This window comes from Euprymna scolopes, chromosome 14 (assembly GCF_053919585.1).
Source record: "Euprymna scolopes isolate OS-2025 chromosome 14, ASM5391958v1, whole genome shotgun sequence".
In the NCBI taxonomy this organism is placed as follows: domain Eukaryota; kingdom Metazoa; phylum Mollusca; class Cephalopoda; order Sepiida; family Sepiolidae; genus Euprymna; species Euprymna scolopes.
Genome location: NC_136495.1, coordinates 110663002 through 110682223, shown reverse-complemented (window position 1 = coordinate 110682223; position 19222 = coordinate 110663002). Strand labels below are relative to the sequence as shown.

Genomic DNA, 19222 nt, shown 5'->3' with positions numbered 1-19222 from the left:
CGCCTGAGGAAGGTCGGAGGTTACATTGGCTGAAACATTGTGAAGAATCCAAATAATCGTCATCAAAAAAAAAAATTCAGAAACGTAATATCAATCTTCATCTAAAACAGATTCCAAAACATAATGAAAAAAAAAATATATATATATATATATAAACAAACAATAAAAAAAAAACAGATTCCAAAACGTAATGAAATGAAAAACAAACAATAAAAAAAGGCTTATACAGATGATTTACTTGGATGAGTTGTCGGTGAAAAATTGTTGATGCGGTAGTTTATTCTATCGCCATGGAGATGACATGACTAATGATAAAGATGGATCCAGAATTGCACAAAATTACAAAAAAATTTTTTACATAAATTTGATCATCAAATTCATTTGTACATGAATTGATTCGACTGATCAATTTTTCAGGTCATTTATAATTTTTTTTTGTTCAGTTTAAAGAAAAACTATGAAAGGGAAAGCATTTGAAAGGGAATGGACAGACACACTTTTTTTGATTAAACAGCTAAAATCATCAAACTAAAAGCTTCTATTTCCACCCATTTATATTCGTTTCTAAATTTTGAATGTGTTAATGACTTTGTTTCAAACATATTCTTTTATTCCATTGTCAAGTTTACCTCTGTTGCCTTCGATAAACCTGTAAAATTATTGTACAAGCTTTCAATTGGTGTATCCATTACTTATTTAAGCTATATTTAAGTTAAAGGTTCTGTCTGTATACTTCTATTTAAATAATACAGAATGATCTTGGTAACCTCATCAGTCACAGTTTTTTTTTTTTTTTTTTTACAGCTCAATATTTTCTGCCATTCAGAGAAACTGTCTACAAAAGTCAGTTGGAAAAACCATTCAGTTAGCCAGCAAAATCAACGTGAATCAGTGAAAACATTCGATCAGTAAAGGTTTACGATTTATTGGAAGTCTCTTTGTTGCCGTTCTTATAGTTTTACAGCATTCTCAATATTCTGCTGCCCATATTTGTCTGCTACACATTACTTCCCATTAAGCGCAGGAGATGGAATTTCGTTTTTTAAGATTCTATTCGATAATGTTATATTCCAATCGATCGTAATACATATAAAAGAAAACATTTAACACTGTAGCAATATATAACGTTATTGCAAAAATTATAATTTTCTGCTTTCCAAGAAAGCAGCAAAGCGTAATCAACACAATTTATAAGAATCTACAATTGGCAAGAAATAATAGGGGCAATATATATATATATATATAGTTTTTTTTATTTGGCAATTTATAACTACAATAAATTGCGGTTTCACTTAATGCTTTAACTAGAAAATTCTAGCATTGCTACAAAAATAATTTGCTGATTTCTTTATGTCCTCTGATATGAAGAATAATAAGAATAGCATTCTTTGAAACTTCGCGGAATAAGGACTTTGTAAATTGTTTTTTGGAGTATTCAGTCGAACAATAAATTTTGATTGTAAAGTTCAACTTACAGTTTTCTTTCTCTTAATATATATATATATATATATATAACAGATGCCCGAGGTGCCTGGTGAGATTGTTGTATGGCAGGGAGTAGAGGGAGGAGAGGAGAACAGAAACCAGATACTGGAGGACAGAGACAATGCAGAAAGCATCACCAAGAGGCCACAAACCCCAGCACACCATCCTTCTTCCTGTGCCTATGCAGCAGAGATTACCATTCCTGAATAGGGCTCCAGAGCTATGCTCAAAGATACTCAAAAACAATCTGCTGAAACACCAAGATACATGTCATTATTTCCCGAGATAGAAGATTGCCTACTATATATATATATATATATATATATATATCCTGTGGCCTATTGGGTAGAGCTATTAACTATCAATGGTTGTTGGTTTGATCCTGGGCTTGGGATAGGGACTTGTCTAGCCATATTCAAGAGCTGTGATACAGTGAAACAGTCTGTCTGCAGATGACTAGATATAAAATATCCCCATTCTCAGGTTGAGTACTCTCGGATAGTGATATCACCCACTACTGCTTTAGCCTAAATACAAACCTCTGTGAGAGTGGTGATCAATGTTTGTAAAAATCATTGTCGTCATGCCAATCCTGCGGCCTTTTGGGTAGAGCTACTATCTCAATTCGATGGTTGTTGGCTTGATCTTCGGAAAGGTGTTTGTCTAGCCACACTAAATAACAGCAAAACAGTGTCTGTGGATGAGTAATATATATATATATATATATATATATATATATATATATATGTATGAAAAAAAGTCTATATTCCAAATTCCAAGATGTTTTTCTTACCATTTATTTCTTTCAGCATGTTAAAATATTCATGCTATGAAACGGGTTCTGTCAAGAATTGAACATGTTAACATGGTGAAATAAATAAATGGTAAGATGAACAACATCTTGAAATTTGGAAAATAGACTTTTTGTCATTTATTTGTACATGCTCTGTAGTAATATTTAACATACATCGAGCTTCATAAATAAAAGGATTCGTATAAATAACCGGGTAGAATATAATTGAATAAGCACATTTTCCTCATAAACACACACACACACATATATATATATATATATATATATATATATATATATTAGTGATGAGTGAGACTGAAGCCTGGAACTGCCATGTTGTTTTAAACTGTTAAAATTCAAAGGTAACAACTCATTTCGATTACTGAGATTTTGTTTGTATCCAAAATAATTAAAACTTTAATTGCTAAAAATCGTAAAATTTTATTTTCTTAGGTAAAAAAAACCCAACTAATTTATGTAATTTTTGGAATATGGCATTTTCATTCTGTGATGAGTACGCGAATCAAAAATTTGTTTGTATTTTTGTTTTTTTATTAATTAAATCAAATTCTAAATAAGAACCAAAAGTTGAGCATATAAAACAGTTATATATAATCACAAATAGTTAAAAAACAAAAAACAAAAACAAGATGAAGGTCTTTAGCTTTAAAAAATACGAAAAATTATTAGTATCAAAATGTCATTTACATTTAAGATGATGATTAAAGCTTAATACAGCAAATAAAAAGATTAAAAAAGCAATAATTGTCAACATTTTGCATTCTAAATACGATTCAATAAAATTATGTATAAAATTTTATTAATGAATATATTTTGAAAATATTTACTTACAGTGTAAGAAAATGTACAATATTATTTATAATCTCACAATTTTTAAAACATTTTTTACAATTTTTTTATGGTAATGTGATTAGAAAACATTTTTAACAATTTTAACTTCGATATAAAAATTATTTTTTTAGAAGATTGTATGAGAAAATATACACTAACATTGATGAGATTATAATTTCACAAGTTTTTTTTCTCAATTCTTTGATCACAAAAATGTTCGGTTATGGCCATTTTAAACTTTGAAATAAATGAATAAATTTTTCTTTACAAAATAATCCACCGAAATGTTGTGAAAATAAAGAAAAGAAAAAGTTAAATTGTTAAACATTGATGATGTAAATGTTACTTTTTAAAATAATGATGAGAGTGATATGGGAACCTTAAAAACGAAACTTTGGCCATTTTCAAGAATTCTAAAAAAAAAAAAAAAAAAAAAAAAAAAAAAAAAAAAAAAAAGAAAGAATTACTTTGGATTTCCAGAAAGAAAATTAGAATACCGAAAAAAAAAAAAAAAAAAAAAAAAATTTTTTTTAATAAAATGGTTCCAGTCTTCAAGAGAAATAAATTTTGGTTTTGTGATTCTGTTATTTAAAATTCACCCAACTTTCCTCTGCTCATATGAGGTTACTTTTGGAAAAAAAATTGATAAAATAAAATGGTTTTAAGAAAGTGGCCCATTTATTACAATGTTGAAATAATCAAACTTACTAATATGAATATAATTTCGTTTTGTTTTCTTGCATTTATTTTACAGAATATGAATCCATTTTTGCATCAAGTTAAAATAGAAAGTACACACTTGGCCATGGTTGCCATTTTTGACAACAGAAATCGGCAACTAGTGTTTATCAAAAATGTTTTCTCATATTTTAGGTCGGGTGTTTTTTTATTTGGTTCTTTTTGGTAATTAATAATTTATCAACAACTTTAAATTGTTAACACATTTTAATTTTTTATTTTTATTATTGAAGATATTTTTTAAACAAATTATCAAATAAAATTGTTTTTTTTTTCATAATTCAAATGTTTTTTTTTTTTTTTTTTCATTTTAAAAGTATTTTGAGTGCTTGTTAAGATAGAGTGGATTGATTGATTTTTTTTAAATCTGTCATTTTAAGCAAAAACAATATTACATACTTAATTACCCTGTTGAAAATATTTCCAAAAATTACGAAAGTCCATTGAGTAGAAAGTTATGTATAATTAAAAGAAACTTTACAGAAAATTGGGTAAAATTGCATTTTTGTTAGATTTTATAAAGTAGACACTTTAGAGTTCACACACACGGGACATAACTCAAAACATAAAATTTAGATTACATTTTAATGGCGCCCAACATTATAGCTTATATGAATAGACTATTTTACTAAAAACACAATAGCAGTTGTTCTACTTGTTAAATTTTCATAATTTTTGGATACATTACTATTTTCGACATGACAATTAAGTATGTAATATTGTTTTTGCTTAAAATGACATTTTTTTTTTAAATTGATCTGTCGACTATCTTAACAAGCACTGTATTTTCTAATAGTTTATTTAGAAAATGTTTTTTAAATAATGTGATAGATAATAAATAATGTATAAATGGAAAATTAACAAAATTTAATTATATTACAAATTCACTTATTAAACATCTTTCTCAAAATTCTGCCCAAATTGAAGCAATCTAAAATAATGGGGAGACTATTTTTTTTTTTTTTGATAAATACCAGTGGTTAACTTCCGATTTAAAAATCAGAAGGCATGACAGAATAGATACTTTCTATTTTATCTTAATACCAAAATAACATCCAATTTAAACTGTTCATTTCATATAAGTTTATATTTTACATGTTACTGGAGCAGAGCAGGGTGGGTTTGTACTCTTCAACATAAACATAATAGATCCAAAAGAATTTGACCTTTACACATCAAATTCCATAGTAGGACATAGCATCCATTAGAGTAATCATGCTCTCCCTTTATTTTCAAATGCCAATATTAAAAAGCAGTGTTCGTGTACATAAGTCAGTATTTCAACATTTTATTCATAATATTAATAAGAATCACTCCATATCTAAAATTAGTAAAAAAGATTTGTTTTAAAAATATAAATTGTGTAAGCATAGAAACATCTGATGAATATAAAAAAAATTAAATCCAAAATCTTTTTTCTATTAAAAAAATTACTTTTTTAATAATAAAAAATTTTTTTTTCTATAAAAAACAAAACAAAAAAAAAAAACCCCACATAATTCTATAAAAACTTTTTTCAATAGTAAACAAAATTTGAATGGAACCATTTTCTTAAATTTGATCTCGAAAATTTTCTTGCAATGAAATTACATTATGAAAGAAAAAAAAATAATTTCGAAAATATTAAAGAAAATATTTTGTAAAACTTTTATAAATTCAAAATCATTAAAATGTTTTTATTTTTTTTATAATGTATCTCTAGTCAAACCATGTCACATGAAAAAGAGTCAAACCATGGCAGCTTATTTAAAAGATTTTGGTCGATCATAAAAGAACATAATAGTTAACATTGAATAATTCATAAAACAAAAACAATTTATATTTAATGCATTACAATGAAATTCTCTAGCTAGCTAAGTTTTAACATTCATACAATTTTTTTTATTTCATAATTTTTCTTCTAAAAAATCTATCTTCTCTACATTTGATTTTTTATGGTTGCCATGACATATGTTGTAGCCTCCATTAAAAGTCAAGTGTTAAGACAAAGTTTCACATAAAATATGTTATAAACGTTAAAACTTAGTTTAATAATAAGAGAATTTCATTCTAGTGCGTTTGATATAAATAATGTCATGTTTTTGTCTTTGAGTTAGTATGTGTTAACTAATCTAGATTTTTATCTTATCCATAAATAGATCTTTATGAAAAACTGAATGTCACATATTTTGAAGTCATTAGCTCTAAAGATTTCAGAATACTTGTCCAGAATTCCCTTTATATTAAAAGTGAAATAAAGAAAAATTTGTACTGTGTACATGCCTTTGATATAAAGAAAATATTACATTCCAAAAATAATGAAAACTGATCAAAGAGTTGTTTAAAAAAAAACAAACAAACAAAAAACAAACTCCTTCATCAATTAGAAAATCAAATTTTGTTGCTTAATGAACAGCAACAATATCACAACGCAATTTTCGTCAGTTTACATGACTTTTGGAATTCAATATTTTCTTTCCATCACAGATACATACATCACATAGATTTTTTATGTATTTTTTGTTTTTTTAATATAGGGGAAATTCTGAACATATGACCCTCTGACACTTAAAAAATGTGAAATTTTAAGAATAGTAACAAAGTTTAAAAATCAATCTCTCAGATGTTTTTTCTCATACAAATCTCATTTTGATACTATCTTTAAAAATATTTTCATATAGCACATTGTGTGACATACAAACAATGGAGATATTAATTTCAAACTTTATTCCTATTTTTGAAAATTAAAAACTTTTGTAAAGGTCAGAGGGTCATAGTTGCAAAACCTTTCGTGCTCAATATAACATTTAATTTTTTTTATAAAGTGTATCAAATGTGAAAAGATATGTTCATCATGATTTTTAATGTAGAATTTGTATTTTTTTAATGCTTAAATTATATTTAAATATATTTATGGTTATAGTGTTTGCTTTATTTATTTTCTTTCACAGGAGATTTCCAAAACATGTGAATTACTTTTTCAGAATGAACATTTTAATTCAGATCCTAAGCAAAGATTCAAACTTGGTTCACTGTTCAGCAATATATTTAAATATGAGGTCAGATCCAAAGCAAAGATCAAAACTTGGTTCACTGTTAATTATTCTTTTCTGAATTAAAACATCTTTGATTTAGAATATTTTTAGAGCAAACACAAATGGCTATTCATTTGTAAACTTCATTACTATCCTTGAAAATATGCCTTTTTAGCAGAGGTCATAGTGTCATATTTGCAAAATCCTTCCAACTTAATATGCTCTTCAATTTTTTACCCTAGCAAAAGTGGATCAAAATTGAAAAAGTATGTCTTATAACCTTTACCTTTATTTAACATGGATTAATTATAGAGACTTGTTACAAAATTAATACAAGATATTTTCAGATCATGAGAAATGTTTAAGGTGGGAGAAGCAGAAAAAGATGTTTACGAGTGTGACAAGAATGTGGATACTAGTTATGAAGACCGTAAGGACGTAGACTCAAGCTGGATAGAAGAATCTGTATCAATAGTGAAACTGTCTCTGGAGCACTTTTGGATTTTTTTCAATTACACTAACAAGCAAATCATCGATATATGTTTCCAATCCACGGATGTATTGGTCCTTCCGGATTAGTTGAGCCTTTTGGCTTACAATCAAGCTAACCATTTCCTGAAAGTGAAAGAAAAACAAGATGAACATTTATAATTATATATATGTATATATATATATATATATATATATATATATATATATATAAGTGTTTTATTTTTTTAACCTCAGAGATTTTTACTTAAAGCATTACAAATTGTTTTGATAGACAGGACAACAAAAATCCTTTCCATCTCCGCAGACAATTCAAGCTTGAATTGTTTGAGGAGATGGAAAGGATTTAAGTAAAAAAACCCAAGGTTGACAAATAAAACATTTAGCTTTACTCACATATTGAGCACTTTTTCCCTGTTTTTTTTTTTTTACCAAATATACCTCCTAATATATATATATATATATATATATATATATATATATATATATATATGATTGTTGAGCTGGATTAAATCCAACGATATGAAATAAAATGGAGGTGGAAGGACCTGAATACTCAACGTTTCGCCTGATTATTTTATTTTATTTACTTAATCTATCACCGCTATGTTTCCTCTTTCCCACAGAAGAGACGTTGCGAGCCTGTCTCTGTTTTATCATTTTCATGCCAAGTGCTCATCTAATCTCCAATCTATGGTCCCCCTGGCCTGACTGTCATAAAAAAAACACTTGTCTAGTTGAAACCATTATCAATAATTTCTCCCACTCTTTATCTGTACCTAAACCTAAATGTAGATTCCATGAACAAAGTTTCTTTCTTAGAACTGCACGCCTGTGGAACTCTGTTCCGTTTTCCTGCTTTGACTGACTACAATATGGTTGTCTTCAAGTCCAACGTAAACAAGTTTTTGATGAGCAATCCCCTTAAGTAATCCAATTTACCAAATTTCCACTACTAACGATTACTATGGCATTTTCCCATTCACTACTGTACACTTTTTAACCCTTATCCTCGAGTGGCTTCCGAATCTTGATAAGTGGTGACTCGTTTGTCAAAACAAAAAAAAAACACTTGAAAACATTTGCTACATTATTGTCAAAATGCAGCCTAATTTAATGCATAGAGTTGTGAAAATTAGACCTCTAGATTACGTTATATACACATGAGCTGTATGTGTGTGGAGAGAGGGGAGGGGGTGCATATGCCCGAAATTATAAATGCTAAACATTAATCTTTGAAAAAAACAAAAAAAAAAAAAAACATTTATATGATGAAAATATTTTTTCCTTGATTTATTTAAAGTTCACAGCCCCCCTCCCCCCCAAAAAAACCTTTACAAAGGATATTTCAAAATGTAAAAATGTTAAGGAATGAAAGATGAGGGGAATGGAAATGAAAATTCTTTGATTTGAACAGAGCCGTGTTTGAATATGAAGGAAATCCTGCTTACATCTTTGTGCATGCTTCTGTATCGTCCGATTAAGTCTTCCGTGAGAAGGTTGTCAGAATGGTAGTCGTAGAGCAAGTCAGAGAAATCTGGTATCCGGCCATCAAAGTTAAATGAAATTGGTCGCCTCTTTGGTCCAATAAAACTACGATTTTCTGTTTGGAGGAATAAAAGAGAAACAAATTTAATCTTATGCAAGGAAACTTTTTCTTTATTTTTATCTCCAGAAAAATAAAATGAAAATGCATAATTCCAGTGCAGATTGAAAGTAAAAATGCAGAGAAGCTGAAATGTTTAGTATATGGATAGTGGGTGATCAACGAACTTCACACTTGAAATTAGAAAATCAAATTTTGTTGCTTAATGAACAGCAACAATATCACAACGCAATTTTCGTCAGTTTACATGACTTTTGGAATTCAATATTTTCTTTCCATCACAGATACATACATCACATAGATTTTTTATGTATTTTTTGTTTTTTTAATATAGGGGAAATTCTGAACATATGACCCTCTGACACTTAAAAATGTGAAATTTTAAGAATAGTAACAAAGTTTAAAAATCAATCTCTCAGATGTTTTTTCTCATACAAATCTCATTTTGATACTATCTTTAAAAATATTTTCATATAGCACATTGTGTGACATACAAACAATGGAGATATTAATTTCAAACTTTATTCCTATTTTTGAAAATTAAAAACTTTTGTAAAGGTCAGAGGGTCATAGTTGCAAAACCTTTCATGCTCAATATAACATTCAATTTTTTTTATAAAGTGTATCAAATGTGAAAAGATATGTTCATCATGATTTTTAATGTAGAATTTGTATTTTTTTAATGCTTAAATTATATTTAAATATATTTATGGTTATAGTGTTTGCTTTATTTATTTTCTTTCACAGGAGATTTCCAAAACATGTGAATTACTTTTTCAGAATGAACATTTTAATTCAGATCCTAAGCAAAGATTCAAACTTGGTTCACTGTTCAGCAATATATTTAAATATGAGGTCAGATCCAAAGCAAAGATCAAAACTTGGTTCACTGTTAATTATTCTTTTCTGAATTAAAACATCTTTGATTTAGAATATTTTTAGAGCAAACACAAATGGCTATTCATTTGTAAACTTCATGAGATTGAAAGTAAAAATGCAGAGAAGCTGAAATGTTTAGTATATGGATAGTGGGTGATCATGGCAATAGGCTAGTAGAAATACGAACACATCTATAAAGCAGAATTGATATTTTGATTGAGTCAAACAATCTTGAATATTTGTCATAGAAAGTTAATTGCATCTTTGAGAGAAAAAAAAACACGTAAAACTCAATTTGTTGTGTCGTCGAATACATATATATAATTTTCTATATTGCACTTTTTAAATGCTTGCAAAAATCATATATACACCTTACAATTCTTTTGTCGCTATTCTCAAAATCAACATGGAAACGAATTTATCAACATAAGTTTTATTTACAATTAAACTTGTTTGCCCATCGACAAAGACATACATTAATTGTGTAAGGTTGGTTGGTTGGTGTGTGGCATGACAATGGAGAGATGTCAAAGATGTCAATCACACTTGACTGACAGTCTGCTCTCTCTTCTTTTCTGTTGTTTATGTTATCTCTTATATAAACATTAATCGACATTCCTGGGATTGTAAATTTTAAGAAAATACAGTATTCTTATAAATTGCGCAATGCAAAATATAAAACTCCTAACCTGAATATAAACAGTTCCTTGTTTTTGTGATAATTACAATTCAGGTCATTTTTATGGGACCCAGGAATGTAGATCAAAATCCATCTGGAATATGCGTGTGTGCACACCTCTTCTTTCAAATGTGCATCGCCATGTTTCCATATCCAACACATTTTAAGAAGGAGAGATTAAAATACTAGCAGAAAAAGAAAAGTGTGCAAAGAAATGAAAAAAAAAAAAAAAAGAATTGGACAATTTTCCCCAATACTATTTCAATAAGAGTCAATATGACAGCCTGACATTTTTATAATCTGCTGGAATTGTTTTAAGTTTTTGATGCGATTTAAACAAATCTTTTCTGGAATTTTCTTTCATTCTCCAATGGTTATCTATCATTTAAAGGGCAAACGTTTATGTGCATCTTTGTATGTTTTGCTAAATTTTATTTTATTTTTTTAAAATCGACATAACACCAGAAAAAAAAAAATCATTGTTTGGGAGTAAAATATGCATTTATATCATTTAATGTTACGAAGCAGTAAACACACTTCTTGGTTCTTCTCTGTTTATTGTAGTGAAATTTGAAAATTGAAATATTGAATTTCAAGTGAAACCAGTAATATCTACTGAAATGTCATGTCGCAGTAATGAAAATATCCAAAAAATTACCAAAAATGATAAGGTAGAAAATAATTATTAATGAAAACAGTTTTCGAAGACAATTAGTGAAAATTAAGTTTTGCTAAATTGGCTAAAGATTTTTAGCTAACAGAAAATATTTATCTCCCTTTAGTTGCAATTAGAATTGTCCGTTTTTTTTTGTTTTTTTTTGCAAAACTCAATTTTCGCTAATTGTAGTTGAAAACTATTTTCATTAGTAGCTAACAGTTCAGCCCGGCTTTGTTCGAGCCCTATGTGTGAATACCCTTTATATAAAATTTCAAATGTTTAGACTAAAAATCTTCTGAGTAATTTAGTAGAGACTGCAGAGGTAAATTTTTAAAAAACTTTGATCCCTAATTTTGACTCCTTAACATCATTGTTTTGGTCTCAAACCAAAATAAAAAGTTTGACCCATGTTCAAGTTACCTACATCTAAAATTTAAAGTGTTTAGACCCAAAATTGGTGGAGGAGTTTGGTAGAATCTGCAAAGATCAACTCTTAACTTTGACCTTTTGGCAGCTAAATTTTCGCCCCAAAACTGATTAAAATACTTGCTGCATGTCTGAATACCCGTTATGTAAAATTTTAAATGTTTAGAGTAAAGATTGGTTGAGTAGTTTGCTAGAGACAGCAAAGGTAAAATCTTTTGAACTTTGACCCCTTAGTAGTTCAAATTTTTGGCCCAAACCAATTAAACAGCTTTTTCTATCTCTGAATACTCTTTATGTAAAATTTGAAATGTTTAGACCAAAAATTGGCTGAGTAATTGGGTACAGACTGCAGAGGTCAAATTTTTTTAAAAAACTTTGATTCCAATTTTGACTCCTTAACATTTATTTTAACCTCAAATCAAATTAAAAAAGTTTGATCCATGTCCAAGTAACCTACATTTTAAATTTCAAATGTTTAGACAGTAAAATTGGCAGAGGAGTTTGGTAGAGTTTTCAAAGGTCAAATCGTTGAACTTTGACCTCTTGTCAGCCACATTTCTGGCCGAAAACAGATTAAAAAGATTTTCCCAAATCGCAATACTCCTTATGTCAAATCTCGAGTTTGTAGACCGAAAATTGACAGAGTAGTTTGGTAGGAAAATGCACACACACACACACACACACACACACACACACACACACACACACACACACAATTTCACCTTTGTAGATATATAGATTAATTTTCTACCGTATCGTTTTTCATAATTTTTGGATATATTTATTACTGTGACATGACAATTCAGTAGATACCATCGTTTCACTTGAAATTCAATATTTCAGTTTTCGAATTTGGCTACAATAATGTTTCTCCACGTTAAAAAACGACCCTGGTGTCCCGACCTCTGTCCCGTGGGAAGGCATTGTAAATAGGTACAATAATGAAGAACTCAATCTTTAAAGAGAAGTAATTGTTTCTTTAGAGTTATTTCCCTTACACTCACTTAAGACGTGTGCTTGTATGTTCAAAAAGGAATAGTCTGGGTGAAGAAGAAAGGGGAGGGACGAGGAGGAAAATGAGACGAAGAAAGAAAGGGAAGAAGTTATGTTACACTGGCCCCTCCCCCTCCCCCCGGGCAATGCTGGATAGCCCTGCTGATACATTATATTTCCTGAAGATTTTTTTGTTGACCAACGATTTATTCAAACTCAATTCTTGCCATAGATTTTCAATAGGATATGCCACGGAAAAACTAATCTTTTTCTGAAGCCACACAATCATTAGAAATTTTTTTTTTTTTTTTTTTTTTAAATATTTATTATTTCTACTTGCAGATACTAGTGTTCCATGGTTACAAAAACTCCAGCGTAGGAAATGGTAATTATTACCGGTCTAAGAATTTGAACCTAGTTGCAAAGTTACCTTCAATTTTGCAGTCTGGTATTCAACTCCCTAAGCCATCATTACTTACATAAGAAAGAAAATGATTTAAATTCTGTATTTAAATTCGACAGCTATATACAATAAGTTGGTGTTCAACAGCAACGTCCGGAAGATTGCATTATGGATAAATTGACAGCTTATTATAAATCATCACAGAGGCCCTATCATTTTTGAAGAGGGTGATAACACTATTTTTTTTTATTTTAAATATTTATTATATATTATAATTATAGTCAGTTTAATAGTTGCTGGCATGGTGTTGGAAATTGACTTCTAAACTTATCTGTGGTTTAATTGGAAGTCATGAAGTAATTTTTTGATAGGCCGGATGCCCTTCCTGATGCCAACCCAATGAGGTGATAAACCAGTGCTTTTATCGAGAGCGCCACCTATAGGCGATTGCACACAAGGCCAAAGAGTGCTTCACCTATCCTTTAGTAATGACTACCGGGGGTACCCAGCGTTGCCCGGGTGTGTTGAAGTGGTGTACTAAGGAATCCTGAAAAAAAAAAAAAAAAAAAATGTGTTAGTAGCGGGGGATCAAAACAAAAGTAGATAGTTTGGGTGGAGAGAGGTGTTAAAAAAAAAAGTTGTAGTAGGTAGGAAGGCTCAAACTCATAACGTGAGCCGATATCTCCATGGTGTGACCGGAAGTCCCGAGCGTTGAAATTAAATATAGTCAATCCAACCGAGATAATGACTTTGGAAAAATGTTGACGCAAAAAACGACCCTCCTTCTACAAGACTGCTCAGCTGAGGGTGAAGGAATTAATGTTCTTGGTCAATTATTCAATATTTGTCATCCGAAAGATCGAGATTTTAAATGATACCGGTTTCGTCACATTCTGATGTGTCTGTTGAAAGTTTTTGGCAGACATATAAACACACACACACACATATTTTGCCCTTTATATATAGACTAGCGGAGGTACCCAGCGTTGCCTAGGTGAGAAACACAGGGAGGGGGGTAATAAAAGTTTTGGTATGTAGGTAGGATGGAACCCGAAGCCCTGAGGTGAAGTTGGAAAATAAAATGTGAAAAAACCATGACACGTTAACCAATCAGCCAGCAAGAAAGACGTTTGAATCTATTTAAGTAGGAAGAGAATTGACAGGTGCCCGCACCTAATGACTTAATGAGGTCAAGTGGAAATCATAGAGTTAACATTTTCTGCGAGCGTTATGATGACGTAAACAGTAGCTAGTCGGCAGTTAACATTTTCTGTGGGACAGTTTTTAATGAGGTCAATAACTAGGTTTGTTTGTTTTTACCCAACTTTGGGGAAAACCAGCTCCCTGTTTATTAGGGGAGTGTCCAGACGAAAGCAATTGTTTGATATGACGCTAAAAAGCCGACACTGACCAAACGTTTACATCGCTTTCCGGAGACCTCCGGGAACTGCTGATTCGAATCCAGTTTCGCTTTTTTATACTGAAAAGCGAAAGATACACGGGACGATCTAAAAATCTAGAAAAAATAGTGCTTGAAAGTCGGACAAATTAAATACACATTCGTAACTCTTAGATATTATCATTTAGACAGCATATAAAAAGTTTTAAGAAGGAATGAGCCGACCGAGAAGTCCAGCGAAAAAAGCCTTTTACAGACATACACAAAAAGCGAACATACACATACACACATTTTCGCTTTTATCTTTATAGATAGATTAAAAAAGACAAATTTTGTTGTTTAATTAATAAAATATTAGAAAACCAAATAAAGTTTATTTTCTTGAATGATTAAAATCTTTTTCTTTTTTTTCTGAGAAAGACATCTTTTTCAAACAAAACTGTTTTTCTTTTTCTTTTTTGTGTGTCACAAAACTCTGTATACATATTTTTAATATTACCATGTAAATTTCAGGGCTGTTAAAATTTTTAATTAAATATTTGATGACTAGGTTTATATTTATTTTATTTATTTTTTTATTTGACCAAATGAGACCAAACTCATATTTTAAATTCCCATCATACCATCATACACATCGACTTCAGGCTTATAACAATCACCAACAACACAAGACGTATCCTTTTCTCTCTCCATGAGGGGCTGACCCTTCTAGGTTAATACCACTAGAAGAATGAAGAGAAAAAATCTTTTTAAAAAAACTAAAGTTTTCTTTGAAAAACGTTTATTATATCTAAAGTCTCGGAAAAAAAAGAAAAAATGAATTTAATCATTAGAAAAAAAATATTCCATAACATTATTTGGTTTTCTAAAATTTACAAATTAAACTTACAAAATAATGTTTTCAAAGATGTGACCAAACTCTTATTTGTTTTTTTTTCTTTCAAAGTCTGCAACTCTAATTAACCAATATTTTATGTGTAAATCCACTTTTATTTTTCATATTATTTGGATTCTTCTTCAACCTACTGTTCTCATCTTCAGTGTCAAGTGTACCTTGTCGAACTTGGGAATGTTGCTGTCAAACTCTGGAATTTGGACATAATTTTGAACAGAACCCTTTATTTATTTCACGGGGGTAGCATGCTCTCATTCTGTAAGCCATGACTGGATAGATGTCCCAAGTAATTCGCAGTTCTAATTTTTGGTTGCCCACACTGAGAATTGAACCTTCAAAAGAAGGTCACTTTTACAATTGATTTTTCCAAGTCCTGTAACCACTGCACCACAAGTTGCTGTGACTAAAACTTTTTGAAAATGAGACTCAAAATGAGAACCGTGGTCCAAAGAATTCAAATAATCAATCCTTATTTAAAAAATTCAGAAACGTAATGTATTTAAAAAAAAAAAAATAGTTTTAAAGGTTTTAAAGAAGCTTCCAAGACTATCTGTGTGTGTGTGTGTGTAACACACACACACACACACACACACACACACACACACACACACACACTAGCAGGCTGCCTAACATTGCCAGGTTGTAAAATATGCTTGAATATATTTTAATTCATGCAGATTTCATATTTATTATTATTATAGAGTCAATCCTGTATTGATTATTATATTGTATCCAATATATAGTTGTGCAACCCCCCCCCTCCTCTCTGGCGTGACCCGGTTGTAAAAATATGTATAAATATGATATTTTAATTTAAGCAGATTTCATATTCATCATTACAGATCCAATTGGATGTTATATTGTACCTGATATATAATGATTTCAAAAGTTTCAAAAATAAAAAAAATTACATCAGCTAGAATCGAAATCAAAACACTTATGCTACTGTTTGAGCTATCAACAGATAAGGTCCAAAATTAAGTGACTTCAAGCTATGAATGTGTATTTGCGCAGCTACAGAAGTAATAGGTTTTTGCCAAGGTTAACTGCTTTTTTATTTTTTAAATTTTGACCTCTTAGTATCTATTTTTACTGGTTAAAACCCAAATGCAAAATGTTCCACAGGTCCAAATCCCCTATATATCAAGTTTGAAGACTGTAGACCAAAAATTCATCCACATCCGTCAAAAGCAATGATAAATTTTTTTTATAAGAAATCTTTTCACCAGGGCAGTTCAATGGTAATTCAGTTTGTGGAGTGAAGAATCTTTGCTAGTTGATCTTATGAAATTCATTGAAATTTGAAATTTCTTTCTTGTTGGCTTTTGACAGACTTACGCATCTGCACTTAAACATCCATTATGACTACGAAATTCCTAAATAATTAGAAAACAAAGCTGTTCAACCTGATATAGTGACATGGGACAAAAGAGAGAAAGTAGCAACCCTATTTGAAGTAAGTGTCCTTAACAATGTTGGCCTTAATGGGGATAAGAGGGGAGGAAAGTAATGAAATACCAAAGTCAAAATAAACTGGAATATAAGGACCTCCATTATTTCAGTAATTATATGAGCAACCTGACTCATTTTTGAAGATTGTCAGTGAAAGAAAAAAAAAAACACAATTGTCAAAAGCGTTTTATTATTTCTAGTTGCCACTAAAAAAAAAAAATCACTCACAAATGTGACTGATTCACTCCCAATGTAAAACCCTGGGGAGAGAGAGAAGAATAAAAAAGCATGCAACATGCAAAGGCAACTTTTTTTTGTTTTTTTTAAATACATTAAACAAGGAGGAGAGAGTGAATAACTTACGAGGGCGTTTATAACTGAAATCAACATCGGGCCTTGATTTACATCGTCCATGTAGTCCATTGGTGAGCCTTTCTTCAGACAGATCTTTCGAATTTGGCACATTCCCAGCCAGCCCACTGAAACTGCCAGATCTTTGCGTCAAACCAGTTGAGACCCTGGGATAGTGGAAGGGGACTTTGAAATTATAGTCATCATTAGCGATTCCGTTGGGCTTACTTCCAGCTTCCTCGTTGGATTTCCTCGGCCCAGTTCCACTCTCGTCAGCTTCAGATTCAGAATCAGCATCCTGGTCATAGCTGTACGGACTTTGTTTACGTAAACGCCGTTGTCTTCGTTTTGCCTTATGCTGTGTGTTTGGTTCTTTAGAGACGTCATTTGGGATGCTTGTGTCTAGCATGTGTGTGCCGTTAATGCCTGTACTATTAATAGTGATACAAGACGATGGACGTAGTTTTATCTGTGAGGAAGAAGAAGGTGCAGAGGCATCTTTGAGGATGCCATGTGAGGGAGGGTCTTTGAGAGTGCCATTTGAGATGCTCGTTTCCAAAGGATGGTGGGCAGAAGAATTGACGTGGCCAGTAATGATGCAGGAGGACGGGCGAGATTTGAGGCTAACAGGAGTGGGCTGACTTGGCTGAGGCATACTTGGCCTCCGCTGTTCCTTGTGTTCTGGAACTGACTGGAGGTACTTTTCTACCGTATTCGTTGGAGTATCAGGTTTATCTGGCTTTGGAAGAGTACATGACTTAGTATTGTAAGGGTCTTTTTTGCAGGACAACGCGAGGTTTTCAAGAGATTTGTGTAAAGCTTTTTGGTTTTCTGTAAAGAAGAAAGAAGAATAATACATTAAGATATTTTATGACATCTAAATATTAATTTACTTGTCCGACATCCAATGTCACAAAAAAAAAAAAAACAAGAAAAAAACATCATTATCGCAAACATTAATTAATGAGAAATGAATTACCTCCTTCTGTAGTTGCTCTTTATCAGTTAAAAATCATTAAAACCATTTCCTCTCCAAAAATTAAAAAGAAAAAACATGGCTGTGTTTACGGTTTCGAATTAGTTATTTTATTTTATAATAAAAAAAAGTTATGTTTGGAGAAGACTAAGTTTTTTTTTTATTATTATTATAGATTCTTTTTAAAATTAAAAAAAAAAATGTGCAAATAAATTGCCATCTGTTCCTTTATAATTAATATGAAAAATTATGCAGGAAAAAAAACAACCCCCAAAAAAAACAATGTGTTGTGTGTTGAATTTTCATTGCAAAAAAAATGTAAATTTTTTAAATTAATTCTTTTTAGCTTTAAAAGAATTTATATAAAAAAATTGTTTTAAATTCATCGTTATTTGTTTAATTTTATTTTTTTAATTCATTTTATTTATGTGTTGTTTCAAAAACAACTACTGTGGAAGTTCCATGGGTTCTGTTAGACATTAATTATGATTATTGAGATGCATGGGCATATATATGCATACACATGCATAAATACAAAAGGGAAAGATATTGGCAATAGAAAAAATATATACTATTGAATATAGATTTATTCATCAATTTAAAATAAGGGAATACAATTAAGAGCTCAGGGGTTATCAAAGCTTTTTATGCCAGGCATTTCAAAGCCTAACGCTCATCAGAAGAGGATGGGAGGTGCTGGGTAAGAAAGTAGGAATGCTATGGCCAGCAATATGTATTTTAGGAAATCTTGTTTCGGGGGTATACATTAGAGTAATATGAGAATGGTATCAGGGGAGTTATTGTGAAAAATGTGGGGCTTTAAATAGGTTAGACTTTAATTTAAACAGGAAGGGTGGTAGTCGTATGGAATAGGTTTTGGGGGTCAGTATTATATGTTAAAGGAATTAAGTAGAGTCTAATGAATAATCCCTACACCCTTGATTATATTTTCTTAGATTAAACTAGCTTAGATGCCCGGTGTTGCCCAGGTGTTTGGAGGTGTGTGTTGAGTAAAAAAAAACAAAAAAAAAACAAAGTGGTGGTAGGTAGACAGGCTCGAACCCTTACCGCAAAGGAGGAAAAGAACAAGAAAAAAAAATATGATGTCTTTGCTGTTGCGTCCATTGCAAAACT

General features: G+C 30.5%; 1 protein-coding gene across 4 annotated transcripts in view; it reads right to left on the bottom strand.

Moving 5' to 3' along the window:
* Window positions 1-215: 215 nt before the first annotated feature.
* Window positions 216-19222, bottom strand: part of LOC145293214 (rab11 family-interacting protein 1-like) — a 228063-nt gene continuing 209056 nt past the window's right edge. For 3 of the 4 annotated variants that reach the window (XM_080139750.1, XM_080139749.1, XM_080139751.1), the window contains 3 exons: window positions 17125-17943; window positions 8823-8974; window positions 216-7497 (listed from right to left, as the gene is read on the bottom strand). In XM_080139750.1, the coding sequence (XP_079995876.1) occupies window positions 7351-7497; window positions 8823-8974; window positions 17125-17943 (1118 nt within the window). In that variant the 3' untranslated portion in view covers window positions 216-7350. Of the gene's footprint in view, window positions 7498-8822; window positions 8975-11517; window positions 13563-17124; window positions 17944-19222 lie in introns of those variants that run through there. The other variant, XM_080139752.1, reaches the window with a different exon arrangement.